The 16,394-nt window shown below is 37.6% G+C and overlaps 1 protein-coding gene and 1 non-coding gene across 2 annotated transcripts; one reads left to right on the plus strand and one right to left on the minus strand.

Annotated features, from left to right (window-relative positions):
• Positions 1–1,008: 1,008 nt before the first annotated feature.
• Positions 1,009–5,098, minus strand: LOC144994315 (U6 snRNA-associated Sm-like protein LSm6). The gene is made up of 4 exons (XM_078951776.1): positions 5,000–5,098; positions 4,479–4,582; positions 4,245–4,358; positions 1,009–1,218 (listed from the first exon to the last, which is right to left on the minus strand). The coding sequence occupies exons 2-4, from the start codon at positions 4,570–4,572 to the stop codon at positions 1,184–1,186; spliced, it is 243 nt and encodes an 80-aa protein (XP_078807902.1). The 5' UTR covers positions 4,573–4,582; positions 5,000–5,098; the 3' UTR covers positions 1,009–1,183.
• A 7,183-nt stretch (positions 5,099–12,281) lies between these two features.
• trnaf-gaa (transfer RNA phenylalanine (anticodon GAA)) lies at positions 12,282–12,354 on the plus strand. Its single transcript has one exon. It is a non-coding gene; the product is annotated as a tRNA-Phe (tRNA).
• Positions 12,355–16,394: the final 4,040 nt, after the last annotated feature.

Genomic DNA, 16,394 nt, shown 5'->3' on the forward strand with positions numbered 1-16,394 from the left:
AGGTTGGAGAACAAGGCTTTTCAAAAACTGAAATTTGACCATTTGAGGTAAACAAACTGCCTTCACAATAGTCTTCTCATCAAGAAACCGGCAAAGCACATATTTATTGGCTTCTTATCTCAGAGTATTGAGGTGATTATAGTTTTAAACTCTGTTGTTGAGGCCAAACAGAATTGGAGAAAATGTATTTTCTTGGTAAACTACACAGCTTCACTAACTTTCAGAGGCTACAGCAGAGAAGCCAAACAGAACAAAGGAACACTATCAACAGTTGGTGATGGAAGTGCTCTGCATGTTTGAAGGCATAAAAAGGCTTTAAAATGGAGACTGCTGCAGAGGCCAGTGGGAGTCGCTCTGACAGGTCCGCTTACATGTTAATGTGGTCTGACACAGCCTGCAGGTGGCACCATTTATAGATTACTCCTGCAGTCACATGTCATTCATTTATATGCATTTGCATTACCTGCAGCTCCTTTCACAAAGAATGTCTGGAATAGTGCAATGAAACGAGCAACAGGTTACTTTAGCCTGGAAAGACGGTGTGGGACATATATTCATTTTAGATATTAGAACAAAACTAATAGTATCCAGCAGAGCTGCAGGATTACATTATTAATGCTCCATTTAAAAAAAACTAAAAAATAAACACTGGATAATTTGCCTTTTTAAAAATGTGAGCAAGAAATCAAAGATGATATCTAAGTATGAAACCATGTGTACACAAATGCACTAAAAGTGCATTAAAATCCATTTAAAAAACAACACACTTTATGGAATATTGTTAGATAATTCTCGTTTTTTTTACCCCAAGGCTGCAGAAAAGCTGCTCCATGGAACAGTACATCAACTTAGAGAGTTCTCTATTCAAGTTTGAATAGACAGACAGCACAACACAGTTCTAAAAGACATGAAACTTCATCCTTGAATGAGCATCAATATTTTGTTGTAATTTATGAAGAATAAACATACTTCTTTATACTGCCTGGACAAAGTTCACATCATGCAGAATCTTTAAACAATTTGCTTTATTATAACAAAACAAGACAACCCAAATAAAATGCATCAACTTTAAAACTTACAAAAAAAAACATCTTGCAGAGCTTTATCATTTTAAGAACTGAAAACTTCCACATTGACTAGTATTTAACAAAACAAAAATATTTTGAACAAAAGGCAATATCCATCACACCTTCCTCTTCTGGGTGCTGATGTACAGAACTGTGAGGAGAAGAGCAGGAAAGGGAGCAAAGTTAGTCATCAACTTTAAAAATTTTTTTCTATTTTTTCAAGGTAAGAAAAATTAGATCAAAGGAAAAATACTTTTTTTTAAGCGCAAAAAGCCTATTCTACCATCAATGGATGATTAACAGGGGTGTTAGTAAAAAACATCGTTTAGACGATATATCACAATATTTCATTTGGCAATACTTGTATCGATTCAAATGCTGTCAGGATGATGTTTAATTATTTCTGAGCGTCCTTCAGCGTCTGACTTTGTTTTCCACTTAAACCTCCGACAGCTAGTTGGCAGCAGAGCACACTGAGCCTCTTTGAGCAGCTCTACACCACACAAAACAGGAAGACCTCAGCTAGAGGCAGCTTAGTTTTTACTTGGGATGGTACTGAACCGAAACTCTGTGCCATGTTGCTGCCAGTAACATAAAATTCCGGTGCTTTTTAGTGAGCTTAGATAAGAACGAGTGAAGCAGCTTCACAGCTGCTAATGCACAGAGCAGCAGCCAAAATGCTGTCAGCAAAGCGGGCCAAAGTTCTGCAGAACCTCCCAGCAATAAATTCTAGTTTAGCAACCTGATGGATCACAACGATGTGTACAACGGTCTGAAAAAAGGCAGACATCGTGGCGATGACCTTTACTTCTGCGTGTGAGAAAGCGGAGCTGCAGCGGTGCAGACTGTGATGTAAAGAAAGCATCTTCTCCACATTAAAGCAACTTTCCTTCACCCTGTCATGCTGCCTCATCATCAAACATTATTGTTTCTGGAAAGAATTGGTGTTTTTTTTTTGTTTTTTCCCACCCTTTATTTTTGAAGTACCGTTCAGGCTCCTGAACCATTTAAAAGAACCGGAGAAGTTACATTAAGCAATATTGAAAATCGCACTTTATTCCTCAATCATACTTTTAGAACCTTGTTGGTTAAGGCTCACTCATTCTTTTTTTTTCTTATACTGAAAAATATTTTGTTGTGGAAATCAGACAATGTTGAATGTTCCCTATCCATATTTTATGTTACCAAAATAAAAGCACTCTGAATTTGCCTGGGTAAAAGCAACTTGTATATGAGATACAGTTGCAGTGCTCAACATTGTGATCATTAAATGGAATTTGACCATTTTTTTTACAATGAAAGACATATTGAAATTAAGTCAGATATTTTTCTAAGTCATTTTCTTTTTAAAAAAGAAAGAAAATGTGCTCCGGTACTATATAAGGATACGCATCGTATCGTCAGACTCTTGCCAATACACACCTCTAGTGCTTAGGCTGTCTCTGCAGATGAAGTAGTAACATTGGTATTGCCCTTATATAATTTTTTTGGATTTTTGTGTTGTCCACACATAGGAATAAAGTGTGTTTCTTTAGAAAATAAAAGGACAAAAAAGAGAAAGCTTACATCATTATGTAAGGTTTCCTTGATTGTGTTGTGTCAGAATATGCTAGGCTAGCTCTCCATTAGTGGTTAACATTTCAAACAAATTTCAAATATTCCCCAAACACAGATTTTGTGTACCTAAAGATGAAATCTCACAGCAGATGGTATAAGTTAGTGAAAGAATTTACATTTTTAAAGGTAAAGTGAAATTATTTACTGCAGTTTTAGAAATGCCATTTACAGATGTATCCAAAGTCTTTTTTTTAATATATTTTCCATATGCAAAAGAAAAAACTCAGATAAACTGGGAAGGTGATAGTTTTACCTTTTAAGACCCGAGCTAATATTTGAGATAACCCTCTACACATAGTCACAGGGCCCCAGTTAAGCAAAATTAACAACTGTGGTAATATGTGATGTTCGCACATGTGGACATCAGGTCTTAAGAGGTTAAAGATATTTTAGCCAGCCCATTCTATTCGTTTGCCTCCTAAACAATCTGCATCTGATCGTTTTTGTGTCACACCTATAGATCATCCTGCTTCGTACTGCCTTAAACCTTTAAAAATTTGTGTCATTACTGTCCATTTGGTTAAACCAATATAAATCAATCATGCACTTAAAATTGTTAAGATTCATTTCTATCACTTTGAAACGTTCCTATTAGCAAAATTGTCAACTTTTTTCTAATACTCCCCAAATAGTTTTTTGTTGGTTTAAGACATGGGTAGGCAACCTGCGGCTCCGGAGCCGCTTTCATCCCTGTGCTGCGACTGTCTGTATTTTTGTAAAATACCTATCATGTTCTAAGATTGTTGTAGAGCCTTTAACACCGTCGGGTAGCGCGAGCGGTCAGGAGGAAGAGCGCAGCGTGAGCACGCGGAGGGGGCGTGTCTGCACATGTGAATACTGACCAGAGTCTGGTATGGGATGGAAAGTTCTTCTATAAAGACAGTCAGCGGTAATCTCGTAGGGGCACAAGATCAAGGTTGTGTAAAATGGACAAAAGATCAAAGGAAACATAAGGCTCATAAATAATTAAAATAAATAATTAAATAAATATCCTGACAGCATTTTGAATCAATACAAGTATTGTCAAATGAACTATTGCGACATTTCAAAAGCAAAACGCTTTATTTCTAACACCCCTTGTGTTGCGGTTCCCTGTGCTTTCATTTCTGTGGGAAACGGCTCCAAATGACTCTTTGAGTGGTAAAGGTTGCCGACCCCTGGTTTAAGACATGCATTAAATCTATTTGATTAGGCTACTTTTACCTAATCATTTCTGCAAAGAAACAACTCCAAACCACATCTCTCTACCATAGTCACCTAAACTTGACCAATAATTCCAATTTCTTTAAATGAGTTCTTAGGCATGCCTTATGCAATGTAAATATTTTCACCATATTTGCATGTTTCAGACATACATCGCTGTATTTAAAAATAAATTAAAACTATGATGAATAGGTCAAATATCATTAACCAATGATTTTGGGTTATTTAACTGACTATGCATACCTACTATTCAGTGTAAAGTTAAAACATATAATCTAAAGGCATACCCCCTTGACTAACGTCATTATGTGCAGAAGGCTTAATCAGTATTTTTATTGTAAAAATGTAACCTCTTACCATTGTTTCCTCTCAGAAAGGCATCCCCATACTTGTTCTTGAGCTGTCCATTAACATACTCTTCTGTCTGTTCAATGGCGATGTTCATGTAACCATCCAGACAGGCCAGAACACCTGCATAAGTTATAGCAAACAGGAACAAAGTTTTGGTTAAAGTCTCATTCCTTAACAGACATTTAGAAATAACAATAAAGGAGAACCGTGCGGCTGAGCCTGGCACGCCAGGTGTTTTACCTCTGTAATCCACACCAGAGTTTAGTTTGACCACCACTGGTCTACCAATTATCTGCTTAAGGAAGTCACTCGGCGTTTGTTTTCTCATACTCATCTTGCTTGATCTGAAAAATAAAGGTTTTTGTATATTAGCCTTTTAGTTTCTTGTGCTAGCATCGCCATCGTCCTCCATGATTAGTTTTATGTTTAATAGCGTGGATTTAATACATAAAAAACGATGTTTTATTTCCGCTAAAATACCACATAAAAAGCCCAACTCTCATTTTTTCCAACCACGTGCTGAACTACAGAAATAAGCATCAATGAACAAATTAAATCACTGAGCAAGCGGGAGACGTTAGCTGCTACTGCTAGCGTAGCTAACCATCTGGCTACTGACGGGGTTAACTGTCTAATGTCTGTAGAGATAATGCCGGAGGTTCTTTAAGATTTTCTAAACAATTGTATCTGCAATGTAAATAGGCTAAACGCATGTTTGCTTTACAAGCAGAGGTAAATGGCTTGGTTTACATTCCACTCACCTGCTATTACGTCTAGCAAACGACTGTTTTCAACGACACCCGCGAACTACCCAATCATATACGTGCAGTCTATGGTAGCCGGCCGTTGTCAAAAATATCGAAATCGCATTAAGTAGCAAACGCGCTAAATTTAGAAAATCTGTTAATAATAATAATAATAATAATAATAATAATAATAATAATAATAATAATAATAATAATAATAATAATAATAATAATAATAATAATAATAATAATAATAATAATAATAATAGAACTGTTTACTGTTTTCAAACCATTAAACTCTTAACCGGCTTTTTTCTAAAGCAGGACACATGTCAAGACATTACATTCTAATTTAAGTCCTGTAAAATAAAATAAAAAGTTCAAAACTACTTTTTTTTATGTCAACACCGGTTGGATCAATTCACAATTTTTTATCCCAGAACTGAAGAGTTTAGCATATTACGTTTTTGCTGCATGTTGCACCAGTTGCTATTCATTGGCAAAGAGAGCAATAATTAGTAAGGGTTGTTTATAGGCAAATGTTAGGACTTAGAATAAGGCAGTCAGAGGAAGTTATTATTGAGACCTGAAATGTCAAGTCACATGCCTGTTTCAGCTGAAGAAACATTTAGTACCTTTGGACAATCTGTAAAGGCTTGAATCTGCAGAATAAACCTGTTAGACGGACAATGTTACAACCTAACTGGATGTTCTATGGCTTCAGCAATTAAACAGTGAGAAAAAAAAAACAAGTGAGCAATTGATCGAGCTCACTTATGTTTAATAAGCTGAGAAGGCCACCAGGAGAAATCCAGTTAGAGCTGGATGCATTCTTTTGCTGGGATGCTTTTAACATTTATTCACATAGTTTGGATTTAAACAAGTCCTAAACTGTGTCAGAGATACACAACTCACAAAGGGCAGAGCAAAGCATTTGATTAATCATCATTAGCTGCACTAAAATCAAGACAAATTAAAATTTGGAACAGTAGAAAACTTCATCAGCCAGCAAAACAACGCCAAGAATGAATGCCACACAGAAGACCGTGGAACAAGCAGAACATGCAAAGAACTGCAAACATTGTTGGATTCAGTTGAGGTCAAAGCGCATGATATTTTACACTTTCTGATTGTGACAATGTATTTGTGAAAACCTATCAGACAAGAAAAATAGAAATGCTAAGATTAAGTATTTGTTGTGTATAAAAGAAGTTTAAGTAGTTACAAAGTTTATACGGACAACATTTGGAGTAAGTTCAGTGATGAGGCAATCAAAACCACTACTTTATTGTTTTTGATGTTCTCACTGGAATGTCTATGAATAAAAACATCAAGGAAAGTTTAAAGTAATATCTAACACACTAAGTTTGACTGTTTTATATATGAAATATGGCGATCCGTTTTTGGACAAAGAACTTCCGCTTTTGCTAGGTCATGAAGATCAGCAATCTTGAAACTCTAAAAATCATTTCTAAAATAAAAACAAAGTGGTGGTAAGATATCAGAGCCAGTGTTTTTCTTTTTATTTAGGTTTTTTTCACAAAGTCCCTTTTTTCAGTGTAAAGTATACTATGAGTAAAAAGGTTTGTCTTTTTTTTTGTGGAGACAAATTAAGTAATCAGCTTCATGTCAAGCTAAGATTTATCTCTGGATTGTTTTATCCAAACAATGGCTTAAAACATTATTGTTTTAAAATAATACTACCAACCTGGCAAACATGTTTTCAAGAAAAAAAAAATGAATGAATATTTACACTTTGAATTTCAATTCATTTTAATTTTTGTCACCTCACTAAAATCACACAACAACTTTAGCCCCGTCAAAAAAGTCAACACAGTCAGTTCTATTGGATTCTGGGTAGCATTATTAGGGACCAAAGGAACAACTTCAACCTTTTTTGGTCTTGGTAATGGGGCTCTGTTACTTTATTTGTGTGGCAGTTTTCATACTAACCCTTTTAAACTTCCTCTCATTAAAGTCCTGTGGCAGCTAGACAATGGGCCACATTTATATCACTGGTTTAGGCTTGAACTGTAAACAAACAGAGGGAACACTGCTGGAATGTTGCCATGTAAAAAGTATTGTCAGTTGCTCATTATCTAAAATGTAGTTTCTAATTTTTCATCACAGATTTTCCAGTAAATCAAATTAAAATCAAAGCTCTTTTTAAATTGCATACTCTAAGTTTGTTTTATAGAATCAACTGTATGCTCGTGGTTGTTGAAATTAGCTTTGATACAAAATCAAATCCCGGTACATGTTTTGTTCTCCTGAGTCAGTGAAATGTATGAAACGATGGGAGGATTTGCTGGGGAAAGGTGAGGTCAAGAGAGAAGGAAAGAGAAAAAAGAAAGGCAAAGGAAAAGAAGGGGGATTGTGAAGGGGGTAATCATAAAGTACTTCTTGTGTGTCTAGACAGGTTGCTTGTTAGCAGGGCATGGATAGCCCTGTGGAGGCTAGAGGTTAATTTGGTATCTGCTGCTGTGTTAAACTAAGGTCAGTACTACAAGTCCTTAAGTCATAAACAAGAGTGGTTAAGAGCCATGTATACACCTAGGCACCAGTTAATGAATATTCAATAAGTTACCCCCCCCCCCCCCCCCCCCAATTGGTTCTCCTTTTCCTTTGTTACTACTTGCTTTGGGGGGAAATTTTTGGAAATAAAATAAACGGGTTATATCTTTGGTTTTCCAAACCATTCTTGTTGTGCATGATTTTAATATTAACAAAGCATAAAAAGAGGGGGTTTTTTTAACCTATTTTCACCCCTGACACACACTTCAGTCCTTGAACGAAACTAATCTAAGATTGTTTCTTGCAAATATCTTCCACCAAAAAATTTGTGAAAAATAATGTGGAAAAACACGTGTTGTGCTTTTCATGCAGTAAAAATTGCAGATTGTTATATTTTATATCATATATATATATATATATATATATATATATATATATATATATATATAAATATATATATATATATATATATATATATATATATATATATATATATATATATATATATATATATATATATATATATATACTCACCTGACACTTTATTAGGTTCACATTGCAAGTACCGGGTTGGACCCCCTTTCGCCTTCAGAACTGGCTTAATTTTTGTGACATTGATTCAACAAGGCACTGGAAACATTCTTCAGAGAGTTTGCTCTAAAGTGACATGATAGCATCATGCAGTTGCTGCAGATTTGTTACCTGCACATCAACGATGCCAATCTCCTGTTCTACCACATCCCAAAGGTGCTCTTTTGTATTAAGATCTGGGGACTGTGGAGGCCATTTAAGTCCAGTGAGCTAATGCTAATTGTCATGATGATTCCAGCTTTATGACATGGCGCCTTATCCTGCTGGAAGTAGCTTCCAGAAGATGGGCACAATGTGGTCAAAAATGGGATGGTCATGTTCAGCAACAATACTCAGGTAGGCTGTGGTGTTGTAACCATGCTCAGTTGGTACTAAGGGGCCCAAAGTGTGTCAGAAAAATTTCCCCCACACCATTACACCACCACCAGCAGCCTGAATCGTTATTACAAGGCAGGATAGATCCATGCTTTCATGTTGTTGATGCCAAATTCTGATCCTACCATCTGAATGTTAGAGTAGAAATGGAGACTCATCAGACCAGGCAACCTTTTCTTCCATTGTCTAATTTTGGTGAGCTTGTGCAAATTGTAGCCTCGGTTTCCTGTTCTTAGCTGACAGGAGTGGCAACCGGTGTGGTCTTCTGCTGCTGTAGCTCATCTGCCTAAAGGTTGAACGTGCTGTTCTGTCAGAGATGCTTTTCTACAGACTTTGGTTGTAACCAGTGTTTATATGAGTTCCTGTTGCCTTTCTATCATTTGGCCAATCTCCTCTGACCTCTGGAATCAACAAGGCATTTCTGCCCACAGAACTGCTGCTCACTGGATTATTTTCTCTTTTTGGACCATTCTCTGTAAACCCTAAAGATGGTTGTGGATGAAAATCCCAGTAGATCAGCAGTTTCTGAAATACTCAGACCAGCCCATCTGGCACCAATAACTTTGCCACATTCAAAATCACTTCACTCTTTCTTCCCCATTCTGATTGTTCGGTTTAACTGCAGCAGATCGTCTTGACCATGTCTACATGCCTAAATGCATTGAATTGCTGTCATGTAAATGATAAGAAATTTGAGTTAAAAAGCAGTTTTTCTAAGTCACTCTGGTGCATTTCTCACACCAGAATAAAACTTTGCAAAATAGTTAGTACAACCTCCCCAACATTTAGTGATTTGGGTATAACCTCGTGGCAGTTTCATGTTCTTTTTGCTTTTATCAAATCTGTCAAAAGCCAATTTGGACATACAATACAGAACACCTATGGACTTTATAGGGTCTTTATAGGGACATAATCCCTGAGAATGAAAGGGATAAGGCTGGTGACAACCTAACAAAGTATGTAGTAGTTTGGAATAGTGTGAGCTTCCACAGAATGCTTGTAGAGTACCTTTCTCCCAACTCTATTTCTTACTGTAATCCAATCAAAGAGTCTTTCTCTTCCTGGAAGTGGAAGGTATACAACTGGCATCCACATAGCCAAATGACCCTAGTAGCAGCCATGGATGCAGTTTATGATGACATCACAGCAGTGTTCTGTAGAGGGTGGAGAAAAAACTGCTTGTTACTGTTACTCAAAAACTATTGTTAACTAATTTTGTGCTAATTGTACTGTATTTATGATAGAGATGTTTCAATTTTATGAATGTATAGAAAGATTAGCACATCCAAGGCATGTAACACTGGAACAATATGTGCTTTTTTTCTTTGATGATTAACCCCTTTCTCTGAGAAACTTTTTGTTTTGTAAATAATATAAATATAAATATGTACATATATTTGTTTAATCGTTTTATTTGTTTATAAGCAATTTTATTTGGTATCAGCAAGCTTTCTTTTTACAGTTTTTCCCAGTCGCTTTTGTACAATTCTCACATCAGAATGAAATTCCCAAAACTATTTGTTCAATCTTCACATCATGATGTCACTTGTGCACATCATATAAGAAGTTTCTCACTTCTTTGAACAAGTTGCAATTGCTTTGGTACATCCATGCAAATGATTATGTACAATTCTCTGCTCTTTGCTACATTATCAATTGTTTATGTCATGTTGATCAAAATGTATTATATAGTTCACTGTGCAATAGTCTTACTCCTCAAAACACCTAGTCATTAGTTCATAGTATAAGTCATTAACTGCAAAATGGTTGACCAAGTTGTCATAATGTCATAAACATATTTCGCTGCATTGCAAGAGAGGATATTCGCTGTGATGTGGATGAGAATTTGTGGCCTAACATACAGGAACGACAAGCGGTGTAGGAAGACCACACCAATTCCTACTGCACTGCTTGTACTGTTGTACAGAATATTGTCCTATCTTTTTTTTCCCTTTGTGTCACTGTTTGCAGTGGGTTTTTTCTATGTTGGTATGACATGGTCTGTCAACAAATTACAATATGAACAATAAAAGTGTAAATGGGAATCTTGTCCAGTTTCTTGCAATCAAACAAAAAAGGTGTAACTTACATTTTACAATAATTGTCATCAAAACTTTAGCCATAGTTTACATCAGAACCTCCCTCTAAAGTACACAGTTATATTGACAACATGACTAAGTAATTTGACTGTCTTGTTCGTAGACAATGACACAAAGACTTGACATTCTGATGGCACTGATATGTTCAATGACAAAGACTTCGTTTTGAGAGATGAACTAATGATTTTGAGCAAGTTACAGGCTTTTGCAAGAAATCCATAGTGTTTTGCTGTTTGTACAAATTGTTTTGAGAAATGTACACACGTTTTTGCAAACTTCAATTCTGATCTGAGAATTGTACTAAAGCGACTGAGAAAAACTGTACTAACCATGTTCCTGTTATTTCAATTATGAACTGTAATTGAAATATTTGGAAAAATAACATTGGTTATTGATTCTGATGATCTCCTTGATGATGTTTTTTGTAATTTGATGTTCTGTTCAATAAAGTCGGGGAAAAAAGAAAAGAAAAAGATTTCCTCAGTGCATTCACAGAGCTTGTATTTGCTGTGATGTAGATGGAAAATATGTGACCAGACAGACATGAGCATCTAGTTGTCCATGATTGATTTAGAGCACTCTGCTTTACAGTATTCACTAAGCCAAAGGGTTTATTTTTGTTGTAAATGTGTTTTTCTAAGTGCACAATGATGTGAAAATTTGCAAATATGCATTATAAAGTGCATGCTCCATGTCTTCATTTTTATTTAATTGTAGTTTTTTAACAAGGCATGCATGGCATAAGTCTGTCTTTTCTTTTACATGACATTGGGGAGCACTTCCAGTGGAATCTGTCATAATGAAAACATTTGAAATCTTTTGACTTGATTGTACAAAGATGCTGGAGTCATAACTTGCCATTTTGACAAAACTGACACCTTCATTGACATAAAAACAATTGAACAATGGATAGATAGATAGATAGATAGATAGATAGATAGATAGATAGATAGATAGATAGATAGATAGATAGATAGATAGATAGATAGATAGATAGATAGATAGATAGATAGATAGATAGATAGATAGATAGATAGATAGATAGATAGATAGATAGATAGATAGATAGATAGATAGATAGATAGATAGATAGATAGATAGATAGATAGATAGATAGATAGATAGATAGATAGATAGATAGATAGATAGATAGATAGATAGATAGATAGATAGATAGATAGATAGATAGATAGATAGATAGATAGATAGATAGATAGATAGATAGATAGATAGATAGATAGATAGATAGATAGATAGATAGATAGATAGATAGATAGATAGATAGATAGATAGATAGATAGATAGATAGATAGATGGAGGAAACTTTGGGCCACATGTATACCCGGGACCCTGTTTTTCAAAAATGACCCAGAGCTTACGAATGTAGTGTTGTAACAAAGGTTGACAGGTAAATTGAGGGATGGACTTTTTGGTTCAACTCCCTTTACACTACGGTGGACTGGTACAGTGACCGCAGAAAAGTGAACACCTTGCCAATCCAGTTATTGATCTCCCACTGTGATCTTTCCTCACTCATGAATGAGTCCCCAAGATACTTAACTCTTCCAGTAACTGAGACAGTAGCTTTTCACATCCACATGACATGCATATTCCAAAGAAAGAACATACAGTGGTCACTCGTTCATCGCGGGAGTGAAATTCTTAAAAAAGAAACACAAAAGGGCAAATCCGCAAAGCAGGTCAATGAACTGCAACCAGCCGAAATAGCTCAGTTGGGAGAGCGTCAGACTGAAGATCTGAAGGTCCCTGGTTCGATCCCGGGTTTCGGCAGCAAAGGGATTTACAATTTCAACCATTTTTGGGCTGCAATTTAGCAGGTTGTGGCAGTTTAGCCAAGGCAGTAAAGCAGGTCGGCAAACAACAAAAGGGTTCCTTCCAATGCACGTCGATTCTATCCTAGATAGATAGATAGACAGATGGATAGATAGACAGATTGACATTGCTGTAACCAGAAGAATAGACCCTCATAACAGGCAACCTCAAGAGGGTTAATTGTAATCACTGACACTTTTGTCTAAAATCATAGCTAATGTCACAGACCTATTAAGCATGAAGTATGTGTCAATGATGGCTATACATTTAGCAGCTTTAACATTGTTTGAAAGGAAACTGTGTGGGAGTACACATCTAGATAGCCAAGCTTTTATGTGCAAAATCATAGAAAACATATTAGAGGAATGACTATACATTTGAATTAAATCTGTCTGTTCAGTAAAGACAGGTCAGGCAGGTATGTCTGCAATGTCATCAACATTCAGACAAGCCTCTTCACTTAGAGGGAGCGTATGTGAAAGAAGAAGGTTATGGGGAAAGGAGATGTTATTGTAGGTGGGAAATAGGCAACTAGGCAGAGGCAAGGGCTTTGGGTGAAAGGGAATAAAGGGAAGGTGAGCATCCTTCTCGTATCCTAAAGCAATATTCAGGGTGTGGGGGAAGGGGAGAATTTTGGACTTCATTGACCCTTCTGAGGCCAGGTTTTTTCTTGAGGTCATGTTGGATATGGAGAAGATAATGGAAAAGCTTGAGGGAGTTTCCACAAAAAAAGAAAAAAAAACTGATTGGTAGATAGAGTGGCCCTGCTCTTCTGTCTGTGTAATCCCTTACTGTATGGAGGTAATAGCTTGGAAGTAATAGGAAACCTTTCTGCCATCGAAAGAGGTCTGGAAAGCTTAGTTGCATGATTTTATGCTTGGATCTGTTGTCGGTGTTGCACAGAGGGTTAGTTTAAATGGTTTACTTGTTCAGAGCTCTTACCACTTTTCAGTGCCTTCCTTTTGTTCCTTTTTACAACAATAGAGGCCTTTTCAAACAGGTGGTCCGATCTTCACACCCACAATAACAGATCTGAATGCTGTCATCTTTGTAGGCAACTGCTTGCTGTGAAAATCTATATGCACTGGTAAGTTGCCCACAGAGTGCAACCAGTGTCCCTGCAGTCTAGGTTTTGCTCCTTATTATTTCCATACACATCGCTGAGCTTCCACTTAATGACTTTGCCATGAGCACTGACAGCTGACAGTGGTTGGTCGACCTAGGGGTCTCACAGTGAGAGGGACATGGTGCAAGGCAGACCAGGTGGGACGTAATCACTACATGTAATTTGGAGAAAATTTACAGAGCTGTTCAGAGTCAAGATGAAAAGCCTCCTCGTGATCCATCTCCTCACAGAAACCAAGCTCCACTGCTTCTGAAAAGAGAGGCTCTGAGAACCAATTCTGCCTGGTTGGCATCCCCCAGAGGCGTTAGTCTTGAGACCATCTCAAATCAGCTACCGCCCTGGAGCCTTGTTCGTTCCCCAAGGAGTGGCACAGCAGCCAGACAGTCCAGCACTGTATGGAACCTGGCGCAGCCAGCCACACAACTCTCCTGAGATCCTCCTTTGAAGAAAAGAAGCTCCACATATATTACGCTACAGATTCGCCTTGTATCGGCCTGCTTGTCCTTCTCCCAATTGATGTGGCCCTATCTCCTCCCAGTACACTGTATTTCATCAATCCACAGCAAAGAGGGGAGCTTTTTAGAGCTGGATACGTCAGAAAAGGAACAATGATTTTCGTTGATATACAAGCCACTATTGGCAGGCATTGAAAAAGCATCTGCTGAAATATTTGTCAGTTTATTTTATAGTCTAAATGACAGTCAATTTCATGAGAAAATTTGACTCGAGCCATGAGCAGATTGCCCAGTTTGATCACTTTGTCACATAATGCCATCCTACCAAGTTGTCAAAGAGACACTGTAGTGGTTTTGCTTGATAGATGGTGAATGGTGCTTATACAAGGAGCCACTCCAGTGCGCCCATAAATATGCATCGTGACATTTGGAACAAAGCCGCTCGTCCTCTCTTTCCTGATGAGCTCTGCCTGCATACTGTAACATATTGCCATACTGTCACACCTTGTGTTTCATGGCCAATCTCTCTGTTCATCAACTTGGCAGATAACCTCTAGATGTTGACAAATGATATGGGGAATGGCATTAGGGCTCTGTTCTATGCAAAGCCAGGAAGCAGTTTTCCAACAGTGATGCTCACACAAATGGTTAATCATTGATGCTTGTAAGTTTATGATATATAGGATGGACCAGTATATAGGAGTTTTAAAAGGAGGCCATGCCACTGCAAGTTTACAGTCTTGCTTTCCTTGAGAGCTTGGAAAAAAAGTCAATCTATTTCCCCTTTTCACCAACAACAGGTTAGAGGTGAGGACATGTTTTCACAGAGCATGCAGAACAGCACTTTCTGCCCACTGTAGCACTGAGAACGTATCTGGCCAATTTCTCCCAACGCTTCCTTTGCTTTACAGGGGAATAAATATCCAAGACAGCCAGAAGCAGTTCCTTTCAAATCCCACACACACATATATATCTCACTCCCTTCCATGTTTTTTTCCTTTCTCTCCCCCCGTCATTTGACCAGCAGTGTTTCCTGCCACCGAGGACCTGTGACTCAACAGCCGGGATATAGCAATGTTCTTTTTGCTCATCCTCTTGAATATTCATGGCAATAAGAGAACTGAAGCTGAGTCTCGTCCATCTTGTATCCATCTGCAATTTTATAAAATAAGGAGATGTGTATACTCGCAGGTTTGGGGGGTTTACAGGGTAGTGCTAGATATCTGAGTGGGTAGAATGCGGGTGGCAGGCCTGTTTTACACTAATTTCTTTATCCCTTTCACAGGAGTGCCATGTTACAAGAGAATTCCTGAGGCGAGCCAATGGCCCGATAAATCTGCCGGAGCCTCTCTCAATTTGTCTCTATGGAATGTTAGCTGGCAAGTGCCCAGACACTGAGAACCTCGTCTTACAATGCGCCAATCTAACAGACGAGATCTCATGCTGGAGCTACAGTACAAGGACTGGCGTGGATAAATTGCCACGTGCCTTATCTATGTCTCTTTATGTCTAACTGTCTGAGGTCTCGCACCTCCGAAGGCCACATTCTCACAGACCCAGCAGTTAACCTAAACGGCTGAGTGGGTGACAATGATAAAATGAAGGTGTCACCACAGAGGAACCTGTGATATGACACAGATGCTGTGTCAACCAGTTCCACTCCATATGACCTGCAGTGTGAACAGAAATCGCTCCGTTTGGTGTCGTTCATCACTGCATGCTGCAGTCTCCCACATAGCTCGGTCCAGGTGGCGGAATGGCAGAGTGGGAGAACAGACCATGTTTGTGTGAAGATGCAACAACTATCGCTCTGTTTTTCGCTCTTTCTTTCTCCCTCCTTCCTTCCCCTCTCCTTGTTCAAACAGACTGCTGTAGCACTCTTTGTGCTCTACTTGAAGGTTGTAGGTTAGCAAACAGGATGACTCCCCACCTGTACCCTAAATGAGTCATGATCCATCTATTTACTAATCTATTTATGTGCATCAAGCTTCAGAAAATGTAGATAAGCACAAACAGAATGAAAAAAAGAGCATTTTAACACAGGGACATTGGTTTTGTATTAATCTAAGTTGGCTATTAAATTTTGGTTATGTCAAACGTGTATGATTAATTTACCAAGTAAAAATTGGTGCAAATTTGTGGCATGTAAGCACTTTAGAAAGTTGAGTTAAAAGAGGATGTAGACCCTCTTGGGCCTTTTTCACCGCAGTGCTGATGTGACATGATTATGACTGCATGATTTCAACACAGAGGCTAAAGCTAAAAAAAACAATGCGTTACATGTTTTTATTTTCCAAACAAAAACTATTGTTTTTTTGTCAATGCCTTTCACAAAATCTTGCAAACAGCACAATACTTTTTGGTTCATTATTAGCTGCTTTAATAAATGAAAAAATATTGGATCGCATTGTATGTTT

This window comes from Oryzias latipes, chromosome 1 (assembly GCF_053564925.1).
Source record: "Oryzias latipes strain Hd-rR chromosome 1, Olatipes_Hd-rR_3.1".
Classification (NCBI taxonomy): domain Eukaryota; kingdom Metazoa; phylum Chordata; class Actinopteri; order Beloniformes; family Adrianichthyidae; genus Oryzias; species Oryzias latipes.